General features: G+C 39.3%; 1 protein-coding gene across 1 annotated transcript in view; it reads left to right on the top strand.

Moving 5' to 3' along the window:
* The first annotated feature begins 686 nt into the window (after window positions 1–686).
* clcn1b (chloride channel, voltage-sensitive 1b) overlaps window positions 687–24,928 on the top strand; it is a 60,911-nt gene continuing 36,669 nt past the window's right edge. The window contains exons 1-5 of the mRNA XM_088326878.1: window positions 687–847; window positions 21,300–21,510; window positions 22,978–23,109; window positions 23,173–23,301; window positions 23,368–23,501. Coding sequence (XP_088183004.1) covers window positions 797–847; window positions 21,300–21,510; window positions 22,978–23,109; window positions 23,173–23,301; window positions 23,368–23,501 — 657 coding nt within the window. The 5' untranslated portion in view covers window positions 687–796. The remainder of the gene's footprint in view (window positions 848–21,299; window positions 21,511–22,977; window positions 23,110–23,172; window positions 23,302–23,367; window positions 23,502–24,928) is intronic.

The following is a 24,928-nucleotide window of genomic DNA, read 5'->3' as shown; positions in this document are numbered from 1 at the left end:
TTTTTGGTATAATTTCAAAAACAATATCCTTTATTTGTATTTATTTTTGTTTATTTACTATTGCACGGTGATGGTATTGCCATTGTATATTTTACTATTTTAATATATTACTTTTGTATTGATACGTATGATTCAAGTTGATAATATATATAATATTTACTTTATGACTTTGATTTAATATTTTTTCCACAATGATCATACCACCACGTCTTTTTGTCTATGTTCAACCCTCCATGTTTTCTCGTTTTTTTTTCTTTCCAGGGCATCGTGATTTACTGGCGCTCCATTTACGCGTTCTGCAGATGGCCTCGGCATCATTGACTAATAAGAAATGATCTCTAGGAGGGGTGTCGTGTGCAAACTTCCTCCTCGCGTTGCAGGGGGAGCCCTGTGGGGGTGGGGGGCCCAGGGGTCGGGGCCCTTCCAATACCACCTCATAACCCTCCACCCCCCACCCCGTCCATCTGGCAAACACCTCTGGCAAGAGCAACAAGTGTGTGTATGTGGTTGCATGTGTGTTATTAGGTGTCCGCAGTTCTAATAAAGGAAAGTGTCCTTTGCTGCCTCATCAGATGGCTTTGCTCAGCTTTGTCCGCCTGTCTGATTTCTCTCAGCCCGTCAATCCGATTCTAGATCTCCGCCGGCCTCCGGACCACAGCCGGCGCCTCGGGACTTTCTCTGAACGGGGAGTGAAATGGACGGCGCCGGGAGCGTTTGAGGACTCTGTTGTAACGTCGGCGGTCCACGCCAGCGGAAATGCTGGCGAGGTTATTTTGGGATCACTGACGGAGTGTCAATGGCTACAGATGCGTCGCAAAGGAAGGCTCTGAGATACCAGCAGACCTTGGTAGGTCCTTGCACATCTTCTGGATTCTGTCTTTTGCAGCTCCACCTCACTCCCTCTTTATTGGTTCAAGAACCTGAGTTTTTGGACCCTAAATTGTGCATGAGTTTTATTTTTGACAATATAGAACCGGGGTGCAGCATGCACTTTTTTCAGTTTTACACAATCTTAAGAATAGGCTAGTCTTCATTATTATTAAGAAATAACTTGTGAACATTGTTTGAAACAGGACTAGTCATAGCCATTCAGGATAAAGCCATAATAAACACTGAAAAGATGAAACTGAGATAAATGAAATGGTCAGGATAAATAGGCAAAGATATTTACAAGGTAGTGCTTGGAGACTGGAGACTTTAAAGCAAAAGCGAGTATTATATAGCGACCCTTAGTGGTTCAAAAATACTTTATTCATTTACCTCTGCTGACTCAAATAATGTAGTAATGTGGTGTTCATTGCAGTTAATGGAAACCAGAACCCCCTGTGATATTCCAAAATCCGTGAAGTAGCTCCTTTTTTTTTTAATCACGCGCCATGCTGGCCCGGAGACATATTTGAGAGGGGATAATTCTTTATTGTCACAACATAGTGCACAAGGAGATGAGACGTGGCACTCGGGAACAAACACGTAACAGACTCAAAAGAGAAAACATAGTTCCCACTTAAAGATCACATTTTTCTACTTTTCGTAATAAACAAAGATGTACACTAGAACATGTTTTGTGAAAATGTATTTTTATCTTCCAATGATTAAGTGTTGACAATATTGTTGAAATTTCGAGACATGGAGACAAAAGCCATTACACATATTGCCGGATATCAGGATAATTTATGGGATGTCGTATTTGACCGTGGCAGCACGGCGGCGCAGTGGTTATCGCGTGTGCAGGCACAGTTCTAAGGTCTTGAGAACCTCCTGTGTGGGTTCAAATCCAGCTACTGGACTTACTGTGCGGAGTTTGTATGTTCTCCCCGTGCTTGCGTGGGTTTCCTCCGGGCACTCCGGTTTCCTCCCACATTCCAAAGACATGCATTTCAGGTGGATTGGCCGGTCCAAATTGTCCCTGGGTGTGAACGAGCGAGCGAGTTGTCTGTCCCTGTGTGCCCTGCGATTGGCTGGCAACCAGTTCAGGGTGTCCCCTGCCCACTGCCCGATGATTGCTGGGATGGGCTCCAGCGCCCCCGCGACCCTACTGAGGATAAGCGGTGCAGCTAATGAGATGAGATGATGATGAGTATTTGACCGTTAATCATCGTGCATCCCTAAAATAAAATATAGGATACTGAATTGGCGAATTAAAAAAAGGTCTAAATACAGTAAAAGGGAGCAAAACTACATAATAATGGTACTTGTTTTTCACCCCCGTATTAGACATATTAAAACGAATATCACCAATGTGGTTCACAAGGGAGCCCCCAAAGAACACCTGGGTAGGGCGCAGACCAGTTTCTGAATAATAGTTCATTGTGTCATTGTGATTTTCTCACAAATTATTAGCAAGGGTGACAGGATGGGCTGGGCATGGGCCCAATACAAAAACAAACATAAACATTAATAAAACTAAATTGGTGGTTATTACACAGTAGCACAGTATATATTGAATTGAATGACATTAAGTGACAAAGTCACAAAAAAATAACAAACTAGTACTAACTTAGCACCATCACAGTAACAATATAGTTATAACATGATTAGTTATTCCAGAAATTTGTTTCAAACTCTGAGCTTTGTTAACTTATCTGTAAACCAGTACTTTTTACCATAATAAGGGTTGGTGATACCTGTTGTATAAGAAGAGGTAAAAATACTTCTCCAGTGAAGCATACATTTAAAAAAAAATAATAAGTTAAATAAGCTTATAAATGATTAACCTTGAGTTACATTATCAACACCGTTTTTCTGCAGGCACTGGGATGCACAGAAACTCATATTTGATTGGCGGGAAAACAAAGAAAAAAGCTGTACATATTATCCATCCATTATCTGTACCGCTTATCCTCAGTAGGGTCACGGGGGTGCTGCAGCCCATCCCAGCTATTTTTGGGCAGTGGGCAGGGGACACCCTGAACTGGTTACCAGCCAATCGCAGGGTAAACATAGACAGACAACCATTCACTCTCTCATTCACACCTAGGGACAATTTGAACTTGCCAATTACTCTAAAATGCATGTTTTTGGAATGTGGGAGGAAACCAGAGTGCCCGGAGGAAACTCAACGCAAGCACGGGGAGAACATGCAAACTCCACATAGGAAGGTTCTATCTCATGACCTGAGAACTGTGCCGCACACGTGCTAACCACTGCTCTGCCGTGCTGCCCTGTACACATTATGTCTCATCAAAACCCATTTTGGAAATATATTTCACATTAAACTCTTTAAATATAGCTAACCTGCCAACCTGCTTTAGACCTCAAAGATGCATTTTAGCTAGGCTACTAGAGATGGTTATGGAAATCAACGATCTGTCATAGCTAGGGTGCCATAGACATCTATAAACGGCCCGGATCTATTCTGGCTAGGATGCCGCAGACGTCAAAGATCGAAACCAACTAGGCTGTTATAGACTGCTAGAGATGTTAAAGAGCCCTTCTTGCTCGGCTGCCATAGACTTCCATACATATCAAAGATCTGTGCTAGCTAGGCTGCTATAAACAGCTAGAGATGTCAAAGAGCCTTTCTATTTAGGCTGCCATAGACGGCAATAGACATGAAATGTCCACACTAGCTAGGCTGCCATAGACGGTTAGAGACGTGAAAGATCCTCACTAGCTGAGGTGCCCCTGAAGGCTTTCGACATCAAAGATCCTTCCTATCTAGGCCAGTGAAGTTGAAGTTTTAAAGAGACATTTTAGCTAGGCAAACAGATGGCTAGAACCATGAAAGGTCCTTTCTGGCTAGACTGCCCCTGACGACGATAGACATCAAAGGTCCATTCTAGCTAGGCTGCCATTGACATTGTCTGTACTTGATTCTTGGAAAACATTTGGAGTTTTTTCATCTAAAAGTTTGAAGTCTGAAATGGGGTAATATGTCTAAGTTCTTGGGCATTTCACCATTCTTACCCCCTGCAACGTTTTTATCCGGGGAATCTCCTTCTGATGATAATGCATCGTCGATGACCCCTCAAGGACAAAGCTTTTGATTCCGTCATAAAAACGAGGGTTGTTCAAGGGGACGCTACATACTCGGCCGCCCTGTCGTCGGTGGCGAAATAGAGCTCATAAGTCTCGAATGTTATACGCTAGCAAAGGGATAATGTTCAGCCGCCAAATGTCTCGCATTAAGCCATTAAAACTTCAGGCGATACTCCGGCCACGTGATGCTAACCCCGCCGCTCCTAAACGGAGATCCGCGAGCGCCTCCAAACGACTTTGTTTTGAGACGAAAGGTTAACATGCGACATCTTTCAGTGTCGCGGCCCCCGTGGGACAAATGAGCGCTTGACAGGGAAACAAACTCACCCGGCGAGAGCCGCTCAAAAGTGTGTCGGCGATCGGCCGCTCACACCGTGTGCTAAATTTAACCGCGAGTAAGGTTTCACCTCTGGAGTGGGGGGGTTGGGTTGAACGGACCGGGACCCGGAAGGGTGCCAGGGGGAACTTTTTGGGTTGAAGAGTGACAGGGGGAGAGAAAAGGTGTCATGCACATGTTTCAAACCCATAGTCCGCAGGCGTAATGTGGCCTCGGACCGTTACAGTGCCGTGTGTGATTTGGTACCAAGCCGCACTTTGTATTTTTCTCCTGTTGTTGTTTTACTGTCACTGTTACTTTTTAGGTTTAACTGGGGCTTCGAGGCGATGCGTTTGAATTCAATATCAGTGTGGTTTGCACGGGCGGGTGCAGTTGGCTGTCGGGCGGTGCAACCCTCACGTTGAAAACAAATATTCCTGCCCGCAGGAGATACAGTGAAGGATGAATGGAGCCAATATTTTGCGCTAGCCAATCAGTGTGGAGAATGATTAACTCTGTTAGCACGATTGTAAACCAAAACGGCGCTATGAAAAAACTTCGTTGAAAGACAAATGGATCCCTCCTAAGTCAAAACCACAACCTAAGAGAAAAATGAGCTGCAAGAACCCGCATTTTTAAATATGTCCACTTGATGTCGCCAAAGCCACCGCTTTAGCAGTATTGGCTGAGTACCATTAATCAACCAGAGAACATTAAGGGAACCCATCCAGAATTTAATTCACTCAAAATAAAGTCACTAATGAGCTGTTTTTAAGGCAATTTTGGGGGGAACAAAGCACCTGGGTTTAAAAAGCTTTTGATAAAGGACCTAACATTTAACAGTGAAGTCCGATATTACAAACGATTAAAAGCAGAAAGACTATTAAAACATTAAATCAATCATTTAAATTAGTTTTGTATGCTATTTTTGTCACTTTTCAGTCTACATAGGTGGATAACTTAAAATGTAGGGGATAAAATCTGCAAGACATTTAATCTTAGTGGAACTAAAAAAAACAACCATCAGTTAGGTTTTTATCATTAAATCTTACTTCCCTGAATCATATTTTAATTGTGAGCCTCCAAAATGACCCTCAGCCCTCCAGTTCAGGCACACTTTGTATGCCAATCGTTTACAAACACAACACAAACATTTCTATTGTTTTCCAGTGTTGTAAGAATTTTAAAAGTTAATATTTGATTACTTTTATGTATAAACTCTTCATTTCTAATGGGTTTATACAGCATTAACCTGTTCTGAAATGAGAAGGTGAAAACTTATGCTAATTAGCTGTTGCGTCCGAACCCCTGGTACCACAGATAAAGATATTTAAATGAAAAAATTGTATAAAGTAAGTACTACTAACATGTAATTTATGTGTATATCATAAAATAACATTTTAATTACATACACACGTTTAGGAAAAAGGAAATTTGATTTACCTTTGGTGTGACGTGATACAGTGGAGTAGCAGGTGGATGCAGAGGGGGGAGTAGATGGTGACGGCGGATCAAAAAAAAAGACAAATTTGAAAATGCTTGATTGCAAGGAAAGATTTTCTTGCTTAAATTGACAACTTAATTATGTTCTTGTGCCTTTTTCGTATATCTTGATAATGGTAAGCTTTGTTTCCATGGTCATCATTATTTTTCATCTCCATTAAGCATCACTGCAAGTCTGTGGACCCAATGCGTTAAATAGATTTATATTGCTGACTGGCATAGTCTTTACCAAGCATACAAGATAATGAACTGTACAAAGAGAGAAAAGCATTGTGGGAAGAAATTTAGCCAGTAGCATATCGGAATTTTCATAATGCCGTGAGACCAAACAATAGCAGACCAGCATCTTGGGGCGGCAGTAGCTCAGGAGGTAGAGCGATCGTTTTAGGATTAAGGGATCCCAGTTCGAATCCCGGCTTGTCCGTGTTACATGCCGAAGTGTCCTTGGGTAAGACACTGAACCCCCAATACCCCCAAGAAGCAGGTTAGCAGCCTTACATGGCTGCACAGATCATGGCCGCTATTGGGAAATGTGAAGCACAATGTAAAGCGCTTTGGGAGGTCATTGACTTGAAAAGCGCTATATAAATGCAGATCATTTCAGATCATTTCATTTCATTTCATTTCATTATGACATCAACCAATAGCAGACAGTTATTCTATATACTCACCATAATGTTAGAAAGTTAGAATTTTAGTGGTCTTTGGGCTCACATAATAATTTTTTGTTGACGTTTGGTGGAGAAAATGCCAAAAAGAGGGGGTGAAAAACAACCTTTTCAGCGCCGTAAGGTGAAAGTGTCATAAGGCGGGGTCTTTTGTATAAGGTTTATCATTTCATTATTCTTCATTTTTAACCACTTTGACGTGCAGTGTGTGTGTTGGGACATCTTAGGACTCCAAGAACAGGCCAAATAGAATGAAGCCCTGAGCAAATTTATGATTACTATATCAAATCTTTAACATAAGCATAAATGTTTTTATTTTACGAGAAAAAGAATATAATAATGATATGCTCCATGTACATCTTGTGACACCACGATTAGGCCAAAAAGAATGAAGCCCTCTTTTAATCAGTAAATATATACGATGGAAAAAATGATATACTTTGACATAAGCATAAATATTTTTATTTTACTTGAAAAACAAATACATAAATTTTAAGCACTATGTACCGTACATTTTGTGACACCACCATTAGGCCAAAAAGAATGAAGCCCTCTTTTGAACAGTAAATATGTATGTTGTTAATAAGTAAATATATGATGACTATGTAAATGCTTTGACATAAGCATAAATGTTTTTATTTTACTAGAAAAATAATAAAATAAATGATATGCACGATGTTCATCGTGTGACACCACGAATAGGCCAAAAAGAATGAAGCCCTCTTTTAAACAGTAAATATATATGTTGTAAATAAGTGAATATATGATGACTATATAAATGCTTTGACATAGGCAGAAATGTTTTTATTTTACCAGAAAAATAATGACATTTATTATATGCACCATGTACATCTTGTGACACCACGATTAGGCCAAAAAGAATGAAGCCCTCTTTTAAACAGTAAATACATAAGCATAAATGTTTTAATTTTACTTGCAAAAGAATAAAAAAATTGATGCATTATTTACATTGTGTGACATCACGATTAGGCCAAAAAGAATGACGCCCTCTTATAAACAGTAAATATAAAAGTTGTAAATAAGTGAGTAAATGATGACTATATAAATGCTTTGACATAAGCATAAATGTTTTTATTTTATGAGAAAAATAATGAAATAAATTATAAGCACCATGTACTGTACATTTTGTGACACCACGATTAGGCCAAAAAGAATGAACCCCTCTTTTAAAGAGTAAATATAGAAGTTGTAAATAAGTGAATATATGATGACTGTATAAATGCTTTGACATAAGCATAAATGTTTTTATTTTACTAGAAAAAGAATGAAATTTATTTATATACACCATGTACATCTTGTGACACCACGATTAGGCCAAAAAGAATGACGCCCTCTTTTAAACAGTAAATATAGAAATTGTAAATAAGTGAATATATGATGACTATGCAAATGCTTTGACATAAGCATAAATGTTTTTATTTTACTAGAAAAAGAATAAAATAAATATTGTGCACCATGTAAATCTTGTGACACCATGATTAGGCCCAAAAGAATGAAGCCCCCTTTTAAACAGTAAATACATAAGTTTGAAAAACGATATAAATGCTTTGACATAAGTGTACAAAAAACCTTTTTTGCAAGCAAAAGCAATCAAAATATTTGCACCCTGTATGTCTTGTGTTTCCATGATAGGGACAAAAAGAGTGAAACCCTCCTTTAACGGCAAATATATAAGTACAAAATCAGTAAATGTACGAAAAGGATGTCAAATATTTGACATAATCATCTCATCTCATTAGCTGCACCGCTTATCCTCAGTAGGGTCGCGGGGGTGCTGGAGCCCATCCCAGCAATCATCGGGCAGTGGGCAGGGGACACCCTGAACTGGTTGCCAGCCAATCGCAGGGCACACTGGGACAGACAACTCGCTCGCTCATCCACACCTATGGACAATCTGGACCGGCCAATCCACCTGAAATGCATGTCTTTGGAATGTGGGAGGAAACCGGAGTGCCCGGAGGAAACCCACGCAAGCACGGGGAGAACATACAAACTCCGCACAGTAAGTCCGGTAGCTGGATTTGAACCCACACAGTAGGTGCCGCACACGCGCTAACCACTGCGCCGCCGTGCTGCCCGACATAATTATAAATATTCTTATTTTAATACATAAAAAAACAAGTTAAAATATCTTAAAATGAGAAAACTGATACTTGAAATTAGAAAATTACCTCCGAAAGTGACAAAATTTGATCCTATTCTTTGCAGTTGAGTCTCGGTTCGAGGTATGGAGGCACATAACCAATTGTGCTCACATGAATACACATATCAAGGGTTAAAAGAATTTTATATATGCACCAAGAACTTGAGATTCAAGACCCGAGGACAGAATTTCGTGGGCTAATCCGTCATCACGAAGCACTCAAACCCGACCTTGTTCCGAAAACGACCTTCAAAACCGTCCGATCTCAGAACTGATACTTTCCCCACTTTATATTTGACACGCGCACGATATCAACACGTCTCCACTCCATCAACGGGTATTATGGTCATACTTAGCTAGCGGACCATTAGCATAGCGCAGGGCGGAATCTAATCTGAATTAAGAGCTGATGACAATTTTCTGCGGAGGGCCCGTTTTAACCTCAGGTTCGCAGAGGGAGGGAAGCTTTAAGACCGCAGTTGAAAGTTTGAGAGTCGAGAAAAAGGATCGAAAGGGAAGATGTGCGGGAGGATGAATACTTTTGAGACGGTACTGAACGTAGATCAGTTCCTGGTGAGTTTTTTTGTACTGGTCTTTTTATCTTGAGTCTTAAATTGAGTTAAAATGGGCGGAACCAATATCGTTGTGGCTAAAACATTCCTAAGTAAAATTGATCTGACCAACAGAGGGTGCTAGACTTGCACACATGGAATAAAGATGTTATCTTTTAACTAGGGGTACATGGTAATTGTTTTACTTATTGGTGGTAATAACAGGAAAAGAAAATAAATCATATATATCACCTTTATATTTAGTTTTTGTTATTGTTTTATATATATATATTTTTTTTTCGTGGTAATTGGTTTATATTGCATATAAATACCTCAGTTCATTTTTTAGAATTTATTTCATTTATTGATTGGCGATAATTTACATCATATTGGCATCAAGCTGCTATTGTGATTTTTCGTTATTTTTTATTATTTCGTATTTGATTAAATTTTTGTGTTATTTTATTGAATTATTTTCTTTCATTTATTTTTATTATTTTTACTGCTATTTTTTTACGTATTATTTGAGTTGAGCTAATTTCTCCTTTATATAAATTTACTTAATCGGAAAACAAATAATAATAATGAGAACTAAACCACGAATAAATAAATAGTAGAAAAAAATAAGGTAAAAAATAATAAATGGTTATACCTCAAGTTTGTCATCAACGATACAGTTTATGAGTAAATGCTTGAACTTGAGATGGCAATACAGCTGTCACATCCAATTACCGTAAATGTATTTATTTGATATTTGATATCAGGATTTGGTATCGGTACTGATACAAGGCTTTGAACATAAATTTAAAAAAATAAGTATTCTCACTTGTAAATTGCCATTAAATAAATTGCAGAAAAATAAATATAATAACTATTGGTATCTGTATGTGGTATCAAGATTGGTATTGAAAAAAAAACCCATCATTGGTAAGATAAACAGAAAAGACATACCTACATAAGTTATAACCAGCATGAAATAACTCCAACCCTGGTTGTTAATTCATGAAAACAAAAAGTATTTAATGATTAAATAAATACGCTCGATATCAAAGCGAGATTATTGGTTGATTGATCAAACTTGAAATGGCAAGTACTGATAGCAGGCTACATAGCTTTTAAATGTATTTTTTTGGGGTGAAAAATATCTAAAATATCAGTTATTTTATTGCAGAAATTGAATTATTTTTACTAATGGTATCAGTATGATGTATCAAGATCGGTATTGGCCTGAGAGAAAGCTATTGAACATTGCCGATTATAAAAACGGTGGAAATTGTTTTGAATTTTTTTTTCCCCTATGTTACGACTGATCCATATTGATGTCTCTCATCAGCTACACCGCTTATCCTCATTAGGGTCACGGGGGGGTGGAGCCCATCCCAGCCATCTCCGGGCATTGGGCAGGGGACACCCTGAACTGGTTGCCAGCCAATCGCAGGGCACACAGGGACAGACAACTCATTCACACCTAAGGACAATTTTGGACCGGCCAATTCACCTGAAATGTATGTTTTTGGAACGTGGGAGGAAACCGGAGTGCCCGGGGGAAACCCACGCAAGCACGGGGAGAACATACAAACTCCGCACAGGAAGTCTGGAGCTGGATTTGAACCCACGACAGGTTCCCATGACATGAACTGTGCCGCACAAGCGCTAACCACTGCGCCGCCGTGCTGCCCTTGATGTAATTTAAACAAACTAAACAAAATACTAATGATAACATAATTATAAATAAAAAGTTAAAAATAAATAATGAAAAGTGTGCCCTAAGTTTGACTTAAAAGATGTTGTTTTAAGTCATTGCTTGAACTTGAAATGCCAAGTACTGATATCAGATATTGGTGCCAATACCAGGCTTATTTTTAAGTACCGATACTTGTGAATTGTTATTAAATAAATGCATTTTTTTGGGGTGAACATTGATTATTTAATGCAGATTTTTTTTTTTTTATTACCGTAGGGAAATTCACATTTCCAGCAGTATCCTTGTGTTAAAAAAATCAAATAAGAGCTATAGAATACAAAAATACCCAATATAACGTGCGGAATACAGAGCATTTAAATAGTGTTCCGAAAAATAGACATCGTTATAAAAATAGGGTAATATGCAAATGTGGGGTTGGGGTTTAATGTGGGCTTTTACTCCCCCGGGTGGAGTTAAAGAGCCTGTGGTATCAAGATTGGTATCAGTCTGTAAAAAATAATGTATATTAACTTTTTTTAACCAATATTAAAGTTCAAAAATAGGACTGGGGCTAGGGTTAGAAAGTAAGGTTTAGGCTCCTTATTTGGGTTGGTTGGATCCCTTTACCATTAGGGTTGTAGGGGCACCATTTCCTGTGATCTGTCTTGGGAAAGTACAGCCTGGTGGCGCCCATCCCTCTCCAGGCATTAAACTGTATTGAAGGTACTGAAATTGGGCTGGGACTCGGGTAACAGCTAGAGTTAGTTGTAGGCCTAGGTAGTAGGGTTAGGAACGAGAGGTTGGGATCCATATTAGGGTTCTAAACTGAATTTAGGGTCCTTAGTAGGGTATTATACTGAATTAAGGGATCTGAAATAGGGTTGGGGCTAGGGTTGCAGCTAGGGTTAGGTGTAGGCCTAGGGTTAGGAACTAAGGTTTGAGATCCATATTAGGCTTCCAAACTGAATGTAGGGTTCCAAAATAGGTTTAGAGCTAGGGTTACGGTTTGAAACGTGGTTAAGGTTGGGATTACAGCAAGGGTTAAGTGAAGGCTTAGGGTTAGGAACTAAGGTTTGAGATCCTTGTGATTAAGGACTATACAAATAAACATGACTTGACTTGACTTGACTTAAACTGAATGTAGGGTTCCAAAATGGGTTTAGAGCTAGGGTTACGGTTTGAAACAGGGTAAGGGTTGGCATTACAGCTAGGGTTAAGGGAAGGTTTAGGGTTAGGAACTGAGGTTTGAGCTCCATATTAGGGTTACAGGCTGAATGTAGGGTTCCAAAGGGTGTTTAGAGCTAGGGTTGTGGTTTAAAAACAGGATCAGGGTTGGGATTACAGCTAGGGTTAAGTGAAGGCTTAGGGTCCGGAACTAAGGTTTGAGATCCATATTAGGGTTCCAAAAGGTGTTTAGAACTAGGGTTACGATTTGAAACAGGGTTAGGGTGTCACGAGACCGGACCAGATCGGAGGCAGGAGGCAAGAAGGGAGAACTCAATCGCGTAACGACCAGTTACTTTTATTTAGCAAATAAAAGTTGTCCAACACTCAGGGACAAAACAAAACAAAAACAGGCCTACAGGCAAACAGGAACTCAAACTAGGAATACTCACAAAACAGGCTTTTACTCAGAACGTGCAAACACAGGTTTCCTCAAGTCAGACAGAACACATTAATGCAGAACAGAAAAAGTAATGAACCAGCCACCGGCAATCCCCAAAACCCGCCTTTAAGAAGCTCACACGCAAATTAGACGATCTGCTACAGCCGGTGCCCAGGGGGCGGGGCAAGCTGGTCGCCACGGCGACCATGCTGGACATGACATAGGGCTATGGTTACATCTAGGGTTCGGTGTTATGCTTGGGTATAGGAACTAGGGTTTGAACTTCATTCTTTTCAGAAGTCATTTAAATCGTTAAGATTACCATGACTTTATTATGTCGGCTTCTATACCAAAGACGAGAGAAAAACCTTCCTTTTTTCTTTTTTTCTCGCCCCGTCGGACGCACAATAATTAGAACATGACAGCTTGAGCAGTGTTGGTAGAGCGCCTCGTTGTTATTGTGCTGTTAATTAGAGCATGCATATGTTTACTCAGAAATGCGCGTGCGGATTTTCACGCCCGCGTGTAAATTCACAATCGTTTTTTTTGTGGGGTCAAATTTTAATCGTTAACCTCGTTTGTAAGGTCCAATCTCACTCTTTCACTCGTAAACGCAAATTATGAATGTGCAGCGTGAAGGGGGGCAGCCCCAGGATTGCAATTACAGTTTGAATCATTGTCAAGGTCATGCTGACCTTCAACCGCTATGTTTATTAGCCTAGCGTTGTTAGGGAACAAATCAAATGTGATCAAAACAAACTGTTGACTAAAATAAAAAAAATTAAAAAAACAAATCCTTTCAGAGTGAGTTTGAGAGAAACTGCTATCAAATAAATGATAAGCTGAATCAACTCAAGGAATCAGAATCAGACACAGAATCAAATTCTAATTTATAGATTATTTATTCCCTTAACGGAAACTAATGTTTAAAAAAAAGGTTTTATTTGACTAGAAAAACATAAAGAAACATAAAGAAATGTATGCATTGTAAACATCAAAGAATGAAACCCTCCTAATATAGTAAATGAGCACTGAATGAGTAAATATGCAGTATAATAACTTTATTAAAGCTTAAGTATACATTTTTTTATTTTAATAAAAAAAAAAAATTCAAAAGATATGCACTCTACACGTCTTATGATACCATGAATAGGTAAAAAAGGATGAAGCCGAAAATCAAATTCAAACTAATAGAGTATTACATTATTGGATGATATCAGAAGCGAAAAATAACTTATTTTTACCTTAAGCTACGCTATACAATGTGAGAACCTTGAAGACAGAGAGTCATAACAAAGACCTAGCTTATTTAGTGACTTATTAACACTTTAGCCAAGTGCTAATAAGCTAGCCAAAAATTCAAATACATACTTTAGCGCTTATCCGCAGTTTTGTTTTTTCTCGAGGATTACATACAAATCCGAAAATTTCGGAAAGACCTAGTTCATTTAGTCACTGCTTAACCTTATAGATAAGTGCTAACTAGCTAGCCAAAAATTCCAATACACACATTTGCGCTTATCACCGAAATTCATCTTTTCAGGATGATTTAAAAAATCAATACAAACAAAAAAATAGATTATTTCTTCCTCTAAGAGAAAACATCGGTATTGTGTTGGAAGTGAAAAATAACTTCTTTCAACTAAGTCTGATACTACCGGCTGCTAGCCTTCGCTATGCTAACCTTGTCTCTTTCGACTAGGTCCGCCGCTTTCGATTGTTGCTAGCACGCAGAGGTTGACAACAAAGTCACAACAAGTTCTAGCCTGTTAAGTGACTGCTTGGACCTTAAGCTAAGTGCTAATTAGGTAGCCAAAAGCTCCCATTCACACTTTCGTGCTTATCACCAAATAGGTTTTTTTTAAGGAAAAATTACTAAAATCAGAATAGATCCTTTCTTCCTATAACAGAAAATTTCAATATTGTATCAGAAGTGAAAAATATATTCTCTTAACTTAGTCCATTGATAGAACCTAGCAGAGACACTTACCAGCTGCTAGCCTGCGCTGAGCTAACCTGATCTAATCTCTGACGACCTGCCCCGTCCTTCTTTTTTTTGCTCAAAAGTGAAGTCCCAACAAAGGCCTATCTTATTTAGTGACTGCTTAGAACTTTAGCAAAATGCTAATAAGCTAACCCCAAAAAATCCCATTCACACTTGTGCGCTTATCTACAAAATTTGTTTTGTTTTTTCGAGAGTATTAAAAACAACAACAACAACAAAAAACTATACAAATAACAAATAATTTCTTCCCATATCAGAAAATATTAGCATCGAAAGTAAAAAAATAACTTCCTGTTGTATGCTGTCTGATGCTACGACCTAGCAAAGACCAGCTGCTAACCTGTGCTAAGCTAAACTCTTCCGACTAGGCCCGCCCCCTCTGTTTGTTGCCAGGGCAACAACGGAGGTCGATCCTGAAGTCACAACAAAGGGCTAGCTTATTTAGTGACTGCTTCAACACTTTTATTAATGAGCTGGCTAAAATTCTTATACACGCACCTTATTTGCACCCATTTCCGAAACTATTTGAATGGGATATATATATATATGATTTAATAACATGACAAGACAGAAACCCAATGGCGCAACATAACCGCATACTTCCCATGGAACAAACGTGGGAAGGACATTGAAAGCACCATTTATATCTTTGCTGTCTCATCTGTCACGGTTTGTGTTTACGGTTACGTCATTTGACCTTGGGATCTAACTCCAAGGTGACCCCAGTGCAACTTTCGCACGCTTGTGATGTTCAAATCTGCTCATTATCACTATAGGCCTTTAATAAACTTTGTTGGGGCAGCTTTAACGTATGGCTCCTCTGCTCATTAACTTTCTTTTCATGCTTTGCTGTAAGAAGTGATTGTGAGCTCATTTGAAGCCTCCCAGGATGAGATTTTTAATCACACTGTTAAAATGTCCAGTTTAGCTAAGTTGCCATTGACGACGGCTGTAGACATGCAAGATCCAGTTTGGCTAGGCCGCCAAAGACTAATATCTGCATCAAAGATTCATTCTAACTAGGCTGCCGCAGGTGGCTTTAGACGTCATCCACTTACGCCAGGCTGCCAAAGACATTAAAGATACAGTTTAGCTAGGCTGCCCTAAATGTCATAGATCTATTTGAGCTAGGCTGCCATAGATGGCAAACCACGTCAAAGACACAGTTTATTTAGGCTAAGATAAACAGCCACAGATAACGAAGATCAAAGAACGAAGACTATAGATGACAAAGAACCTGTGGACTGTTATAGACCACAAAGATCCATTTTAGCTAAGCAGCCACAGACGGCTATAGATGTCAATGATCCTGTAGACTGTTATAGACAACAATATTCATTTTAGCTAGGCCGTCATATGGGCTATTGACGTCAAAGATACAGTTTAGTTAGACTGCCATAGCCAATTGAAGATCCATTTTAGCTAGGCTGCCAAATATGGCTATGAACGTCAAATAACCTGTAGACTGTTGTAGACATTAACAATTCATTCTACCATTGACGTTTAAGATCCAGTTTGGCTAGACACCGACAGACAAATATTGACATCCAAGATCCATTTTTACTATACCGTTCTAGACAGCCATCAATGTCAAAAATACAGTTTAGATAGGCTGAGCTATGAACATCGAAGATACGTTCTAGCTGGGCTGCCATAGATGGCTAGTAATATCAAAGAAACAGCTTAGCTAGGCTGCCATAGACGGCTATAGATGTCAAAGGACTGTTATACACATCAAAGATTCAATCTAGCGAGGCAGCTTCAGATAGTTATCAACGTGAAAGATACAGTTTAGTTAGGCAGCCATAGACAGCTATAGATGTCAAAGATCTATTTTAACTATGTTGTCAGAAACTGCTATAGGTGTCAAAGATCAGTTTTAGCTAGGCTGCCATAGACTGCAATAGACATCAAAGATATAGTTTTGCTCGGCTGCTTTACAGACGTCAAAGGACCTGTAGACTGCTACAGACCTTAAAGATCCATTCCAGCCGGACTGCCATCAACGGCTATATACGTCAGATATCCATTCTAACTGGGCAGACATAGACCGCTAAAGACATCAACGATGCAAGGTTAGCAGAGTCAAATATGGCTTTATTCTATTATCCATTGTACGCGCAACACATCGGTTACATCATGACAGACCCCCTTTTCAACCGGCACGGCAGGCGCTTTTGCTTAGCGGCAGCTTCTTTGATGACGTTGACATTGATGGATGTGAGGCACGGCGCTAATGGTAGGAGTAAATGCGAGGCGAGGCAGGTCTGTTCCGAGCCTCAGGTGACACAACACGGACATCGCCGCGCAGTCATGCCCGATTCGAGCCAGGAGGTAAACATCGACATCGGAAAGACAATTTCTCCATTTAATTGATAAGAATAAGTGATGTCTTTTTTAGCCAAGGCATGTGTGATTTTCGGTATTGGAGGATTTATATCATGTTCAGAAGTGATTTTTTTTTCACACTATGAATACACCCAGAAATAGATGCACTTTCTGTGATATTTATGTCAGTGTGATGGCGCTCTTTATTATAATTGGCAAACAAATTGAGTAATAATCAATTAATTGACAAAGTCGAGCTTGTTTACCGAAGTTGCCTAATATTTTTGGAATTGTAAAAATAAATACGAAAAAATAAAACTAAATTAGTGTTTTTTTCTAGTTTTTTTTAAATGTAGCATGTAGTTTAAAAAAAAAACTTAAAAGGTATTTGTATTGGTCTCAAAAATCAGGATTTTCTCAGAGTGATCGTGGATCCCTCGTAATCATTGTTTGTCAATCAGCTTCAAGTAATTCAAATTTAACTCCCCAAGTCATCAATTTCAGGATTCAACTCATTTTTGAATTCTTGATTTTTAAAATGACCAATTAAATGATTCAATTTGATTGATTAGTGGTTGGATAAATGTTTGATCATCAACGTGAAATAATTCAAAATTGTACCTTCTGTTTTAAGATTCACCACATTTTTGAATCCTCCATTTTTTAAATGATTAATAATTGATACAACATTTTTGTTTCATTTCCCATCGATAGTTGGAAAAATGTTTCAGCTTCAAGTAATTCTAATTCATCTTCTCATTCCTACCATCAATTTCCAGTTTTGTCAATATCTTGAATCTCAATTTTAAGAATCAGCTAGTAATAGATTTTTTTTTCAATTTATCGCCCATTGGTAGCTGTATACATTTTTATTAATCTGCTCCTTGGATTTCAAATTTCAACTCCTAAATCTCTAACATCGCTTTCATGATTTACCACATTTATGAATGATGTACAGTGTAGAAAATAAGTATTTGAAAACCCTGGTATTTTGCTAATTCTCCCACTCAAATCATGGAGGGTTCTGAAATTGTCATCGAAGGTGCATGTCCACTGCAAGAGAGATAAACTAAAAAGAAAAATCCAGAAATCACAATGCATGTTTTTTTTAACAATTTATTTGTGTGATGCAAATAAGAATTCGAACACCTGTGTATCATCTAAAATTCTGACCCTGAAAGACCTGTTAGTCTGCCCATTAGAAGTCAACCTGCACTCCATGTATCATCCTGAATCAGATGCACCTGTTCGAGGTCGTTAGCTGCATAAAGACACCCGTCCACCCCATACAATGAGGAAAAACATGGCGAAGACCAAAGAGCTGTCCAAAGATACCAAAGACAAAATTGTACACGTCCACAAGCCTAGAAAGATCTACAGGTCAATTGGCAAGCAACCTGGTGAAAAAAGGTCCACTGTTGGAGCAATCATTAGAAAATGGAAAAAGCTAAAAATGACGGTCATTCTTAATCGGAGTGGAGCCCCATGAAAGATATCACCTCGTGGGGTCTCATTGGTTCTATGAAATGTGAGGAATCAGCCCTGAACTACACGACAGGAGTTTGTCAATGACCTAAAAAGAGCTGGCTCCACTGTTTCCAAGCTTACTCTCGGTAATACACTAAGACGTCATGGATTGAACTCGTGCATGGCACGAAAGGTTCCCCTGCTTACACCAGCACATGTCAAGGCCCGTCTTAAGTTTGCTTATGACCATTTGGATGATACAGAGGAGTCATGGGGGAAAGTTTTGTGATCAGATGAGACCAAAATCGAACACTTTGGTCATAATTCCACTAAGTGTGTTTGGAGGAAGAAGAATGGAGAGTACAATCCGAAGAACACCATCCCAACTCTGAAGCATAAGGGTGGTAGCATCATGCTTTTGGGGTTTTTTCTACACATGGGACAGGACGAGTGCACTGCATTAAAGAGAGGATGACTGGGGCCGTGTATTGTGAGATTTCCCTCTGTCAGAAAATTGAAGATGGGTCATGGCTGGGTCTTCCAACACAACAGCCCAGAGCACACAGCCAGGAAAACCAAGGAGTGGCTTCGTAAGAAGCATATCAAGGTTCTAGCTCGACCCAGCCAGTCTCCAGACCTGAACCCTATCGAAGTTCTTTGGAGGGAGGTCAAACTCTGCGTTTCTCAGCGACAGCCTAAAAACCTGACTGATCTAGAGAAGATCTGTGTGGAGGAGTGGGCCAAGATCCCTCCTACAGTGCGTACAAACCTGGTGAAAAACTACAAGAAACATTTGACCTCTGTAATAGCAAACAAAGGCTACTGTACCAAATATTAACATTCATTTTCTAATGTTTTCAAATACTTATTTGCAGATATACCACACAAATAAAATGTTAAAAAAAAATCATACATTGTGATATCTGGATATTTACTTTTTAGTTTATCTCTCTCACAGTGGGCATGCACTTATGATGAAAATTTCAGACCCCAGCAGGAGAAATGGCAAAATGGCGGGGTGTTCAAATACTTATTTTCTCCACTGTATTTCTAAAATCAAAATATTTTGATCCATTGCACGTTAGTGGTTGGATCCATGTTAAATAATCAGCCAAAGCTTCAAGTAATTTGAATTTACCTGCTTAATTTGTACCATGGATTTCAAGATTTAGCAAATTTTTCGATCCCTCCAAACGAACAATTAATCAAATGACTTCCATTTAACGGCCGGCCCTAAGCAACGCCCTAACGAGGACAAGCACTTCGCAGAATAGATAAATCAGTCTGGAGTCGTAAAAAAACGGCGACACGGCTCGGCTTTAGCGAAGGTATGCCAGTCATGCCACTTCCGATAGCTTCATAAAATCCTGAGCCCAGAGCTGGCGGTGTCAATTCTATTTTACCCGATTACGCTGCCACTAGAAGGCCGATTTATAGCCAGTTAGAGGAGCTTTAGTCCTCTTCGGGGCCTCTATGCTAGCTTGATTTAGGCCCGGCTACGTGCGATTTGCTGACGATTTTGCAGCTTCTGTGCTCTAAATGGGTATTGATTTTGTTCAATGTTGTTTGTCGGAATCCCGTCCTCGGCTCCGGGAGGGGTTTTTCCGATCTCCATGCCCATTTTGTTCTATTTTTGTCCACGGGGTATTCGACGTATATCGGTTACAGCGGATGGTCACCAATAATAATGATGACCGTTTAAAAAAAACATGAGAGGGGTTTTTATTTATCTTGAAAAAAATATAAATTCAAGAAATCTAATCAAAAACCTATTTTTGAAATCAAATCCACATTTAATTGCTATAGATGGCTGTAGACGTAAAAGGTGAGTTTTAGGTACGCTGCCATTTATATTTATACACATCGAAAGTCCAGTTCAGCTAGGCTACCAAAGACGGCTATAGACATCAAAGATCCAGTTTAGCTAGGCTGCCAAAGATCCATTATACAGTAACTAAACTACCATAAGCAGCTAGAGACATTTACCATCCAATATAGCTAAGCTGGGAGAGGGGACTATGTTTTTGCCGTACAAAGTACGTTTAACTATGCATTTTAAGACGTGTACGACGTACAAGAAAATCTGTACGGAAAAACGCAAATTTGTCAATGACGGGTACCATCCGGTATACGCCGACTATCATGAAACGGCAAATCAATCAAGTCAAACGAGTTCGCCGCGGTAGTCTCTATCTCGGTATCGTTTTTTTTTCGTTGCAAACAAAGTCCGTCTCTTTTTAGAGAACTGGCTTTTTTGGCTCAACTCATTAACGAGAGCCGGCTCTCAAACGGCTCACTTGCTTTGATGCATTATATTACGAATGATTATGGTGTATAAAGAAGTTAAGAAAAAAGGAAGTATAAAAGGAGAAAATGAAAAAAGACAGGTTTGTGGTTATCCCTTTAATCAGTATATTACCAACAATAATTGAATGCAGAAAATGAATTCATAATTGGAATAAGAAAATGTATTATTCTACTTAATTATATTTGCATGTATTTTTTCCTTCTACGGTGAACGTCCAAGCGACTTCATTTTTGAACTTTTTTTATAATAAACTTCATTCATGTCGAGCAACTCACTATCCCACAAGCAAAATATTCATTAACAATATATATGATATAACGAAACACATGTACAATAAATCATGTTAAACTACATCAATAAACACGTTTGAAAAAATATGGTTTTAAGATTATTTTGTATTTTGTAAGGGAAAATACGACAGTTTGTAAGGGCATGGAGCCCTGGAGCGCGACAGGTATGCTATAGACGGCAAAGATCCATTTTTAGCTAGCCTGCCATAGAAAGGTATCGGCGTCAAAGATCATTCCTAGATGGGCTGCCATAGACGTCATAGATCCTTTAGCTTTTTATTGTATTTTTGGCACAAATTTAGTTTATATCCACCCTAGTGTGTTTATTAGTTTGGTCCCCTATTTAATTATACCAGAATGCTTGTAAATTTGTTTGCATTTTGCGACTAAATCGGTCGCATCGATCTGAATTTGTTTTGTTCCTCCCTCAGCTGTACGGGGAATATCGAGAGCAACTGGGCAACTTTGCCCGTCGTGAGGCGGCCCGTTTGCTGACGGAAAGACAATGGCGGCGACAGGCAGGCCAGAACAACGCGGCGGAGGCAGCGGGGAAAAGCAGTGGACGGCGACAACCCGTCTTGGAGTCCCATCTCAGTCACACCTCCTCTACCAAGAAGCCACGACCTTACTCCAAATGTCAAGGTCGGCCAATAAGACTCGTGATGTTTTTATTTAGAAGTGTTTTCATAAGGATGACTAAAACATTTCCCTCCTCTTCTTCTCTAAAACTGCCCAAAATATTAATAAATACATCTAGCTTTCTATTTTTTTTCTTTCTATCTATTCCTTTCTATAGATCTTTGTCTTTCTTTCTCATGACCAATCTGTTTCTCTCTGGGAACCTGTCTCTCCCTCTTCCTACCTACCAATATACTGTACATTTCTCTGACTCTCTGTCTCTTTCTTTACCAACCTGTCTGTCTCTCTCTCTCCTCCTTTCCCCATCTACCAAAATCTGTCTCTCTCACTCTCTATCTACCAACATCTCTCTCTCTCTCTTTCTCTCTGTCTCTACCCCTTTATCGCCATCTGCCAACCTGTCTCTCTCTATATATATCCACCAACATGCCTGTCTCTCCCTTTCTCCATACCTACCAATGTTTACCAAGCTCTCTCTCTCTTCCGAACTGTTTCTTTCTCTCTACAATCAGTTTCTCTATTCCGTCTTCTCCATATCTCCCAATGTCTTTCTCCTTTTCTCCCTCTTTTTTTTTTGTTGATCTCACTCTTTTTCTTTTCCCTCTTCTTCAACCTTTTTACCAACCTGTCTCTCTTTTTCCCAATGTTTCTTTCCCTTTTGGTTTCTTTCCCTATCCCTTTCAACCACCCACCTCTCTCTTTACCAGCCTCTCTTTCTCTTTTTACCAACCCCACTCTCATTCCCTCTCTCTCTCTCTAGCAACCTACTTCTATCTCCCTCTCCTTATCCACCGATCTCTGTCTCTCTCTCACTCTCTACCGATCTGTCTTTTTCACTCTACTATTCTGTCTCTCTCTTACGCTCTCTCCCTATCTACCAATCTGTTTCTTTCTCTCCTTCTCCCCATCAATTAATCTGTCACTCTCTCTCTCTCTCTCTCTCTCTCTCTCTCTCTCTCTCTTTCTCTCTCTATCACACACTCTCTCTGCCACTCTTTCTCTCTTTCTCTCTCTCTCTTTCTCTCTTTGTCTATCGTTTTATTAACCTATTGCCTTTTCTCCTTATATACACCCTCTTTTTCTCTCTATCATCAAATTTAAGCCGATTTTACCCCCTTAACAATGGATATTAAAACACAAATTTGCAATGCTCTAACAACGCTATCATTGACGACACAAGTCAACAGACAATGTACTGATAGTGTATGATGTATATATGACATATGTTTAGACAAAAAAAAGATTTATATATCTTATTATAAATTAATAAATGTAAACTATTAGACGTGTACTGACGAGTGCTGCCCCTAGTGGCCAAGGCTAGCACAATGAACACCGCTAGAGTGATGTCTTTCGACAGTACGTTACATCCGAACTAATGAAGCCTTCTACCCTGTCATCATCACTCGAAGCAATTGTTTCAAGAATGGCGCTCGCCCCGATAATCTGAATCATTCGTTTCCGCTCCAGATTGCTTGTTTCGCGCCCGGCGCTACATCGTGACCAAGATGGGAGAGGACTGGATCTTCCTGGTCCTTCTTGGTCTGACCATGGCGCTAGTCAGCTGGAGTATGGACTATGCTAGCGCTAAGAGCTTGCAAGGTAGACCAAGTGGGCGTTGTCTTGGGGGCGGAGTCAATGAAATAATCCTACACCTCCCCGTAGCTTACAAGTGGATGCATGGGGAATTAAAAGGCAACGTAGCGCTCCAGTACCTGGCCTGGATCAGTTATCCCATGATCCTGGTTATGTTCGCTTCACTTTTTTGTCACCTGGTTTCTCCGCAAGCCATCGGTAAGCACCGTTGAAATTTTATAAATCGCCATTACAGATTTTGACCTCACCGGGTTTCGGTTTCAGGTTCTGGCATCCCCGAGCTTAAAACCATCCTAAGGGGCGTGGTCCTGAAGGAGTATCTGACCCTCAAGGCCTTCGTGGCGAAAGTTATAGGCTTGACGGCAGGCTTGGGCAGCGGGATGCCCCTCGGCAAAGAGGTAAAGACTTTATTAGATAAATCCTACTAAGCCCAAAAAGCATAACTTATTTGAAAAAACTTTACACATAAGTCGCACTGGAGTATAAGTAGCTTTGTGGGCGGTTTGTGTAACAACGATAATTACTACTTTAATTGTTGTTGCTGCTAATGTTATTGCACTACTTTTCATTGCACTATTATTACGATGCTCTATTTTTTTCAATCCCCTATTATTAAAACGTCCACTACATTGTAAATATTTTACCTATTTATTCTGACTTTTATCCGATTTTTCTACATGTTTACCCTGGAATAACATGCTTAATCTCGTAGCATACAATGATTGCCAAATTGATATCCATGACAATAAAGGCAATTACAAACCTTCTCATTTCTAGCTTAAAAGGCGACGACGCTAGCGTTGAACACAACAAAATACGCCCGTGATTGTTGGCATGGAAAATTAAGTTAGTTTTTGACATAGAAGAAAACAACACTTGCTGTACAAACAGTAGAAACTAGGCTTGGTTTTGATGTGGAAGAACAATGCTAATTCCTCCCATATGAAAAATAGGAGGCTGAATTGAGTATGTAGAAAAAAAGTCAAAACAACACGCAAATACATTGCTCTGGAGTATAAGTCGCATTCATGGCGGTTTACATGGCTACATTTATGCTAATTCTTAGGTTAAAAGCAGATGATGCTAGCATTCCATGCAGTAGACTATGGCTGTAATTTCCTCGTTGCTGTATGAATAAAACAAGGCTCATATTTGATGCAGAAGAACATGACGCAAACTTTCCGCTATGAAAAAGAAAATAATACATTTTTTAGCATAAAATAGGAATGTTAGTTTTTGGCAAAAAAGACAACAACATAATTTTTTTTGCCTAAAAGGAGACGTTAGCTTAGGGTTAGGGTTAGGGTTAGCGGCATGAAAAAAGAAGCTAATTTTTGTCATGCAATATAAGAACACTCGTTTAGAATAAGACAATGCTAAGCTAGCTTTCTGCAGAAAAAGAGATCGTAATATTTTTTTGCGTAGAAAATGAACAACAGTAGTTTTCAGGAAGTAGAGTATAAGTCGCATTTGCTGGTTCATGTAACAACGTGGCAAACTAATCATAAACTCAGCTGCATTTATGCTAACTTTTTGCTTAAAGGGTGACGATGCTCGCTTCCAGGCAGAAGAATTTAGACGTAGGTTTAATATTGCTGTACAGTAAGAATAAGACTGGGCTCATTTTTGATGTTGAAGTACATGACGCTAGCTTTCTGCTAAGGAAAAGGGGACACTACGTTTTCGGCAAGGAAGAAGATAACCGAGACACTAGTTTTCTACACAGAAGGATACTATCATTACTTGGGCATGGATGAAGCTAGTTTTCCACACTTAAAAAAAATCAAAATTCTTTCTAGGAGCAGAAAAAAACGAGGCTCATTTC

The sequence above is a fragment of the Urocampus carinirostris genome, chromosome 2, assembly GCF_059441175.1.
Source record: "Urocampus carinirostris isolate Australia breed hairy pipefish chromosome 2, RoL_Ucar_1.0, whole genome shotgun sequence".
In the NCBI taxonomy this organism is placed as follows: Eukaryota; Metazoa; Chordata; class Actinopteri; order Syngnathiformes; family Syngnathidae; genus Urocampus; species Urocampus carinirostris.
The sequence above is the reverse complement of the archived record's forward strand: the minus strand, read 5'-3'. Positions and strand labels throughout refer to the sequence as shown.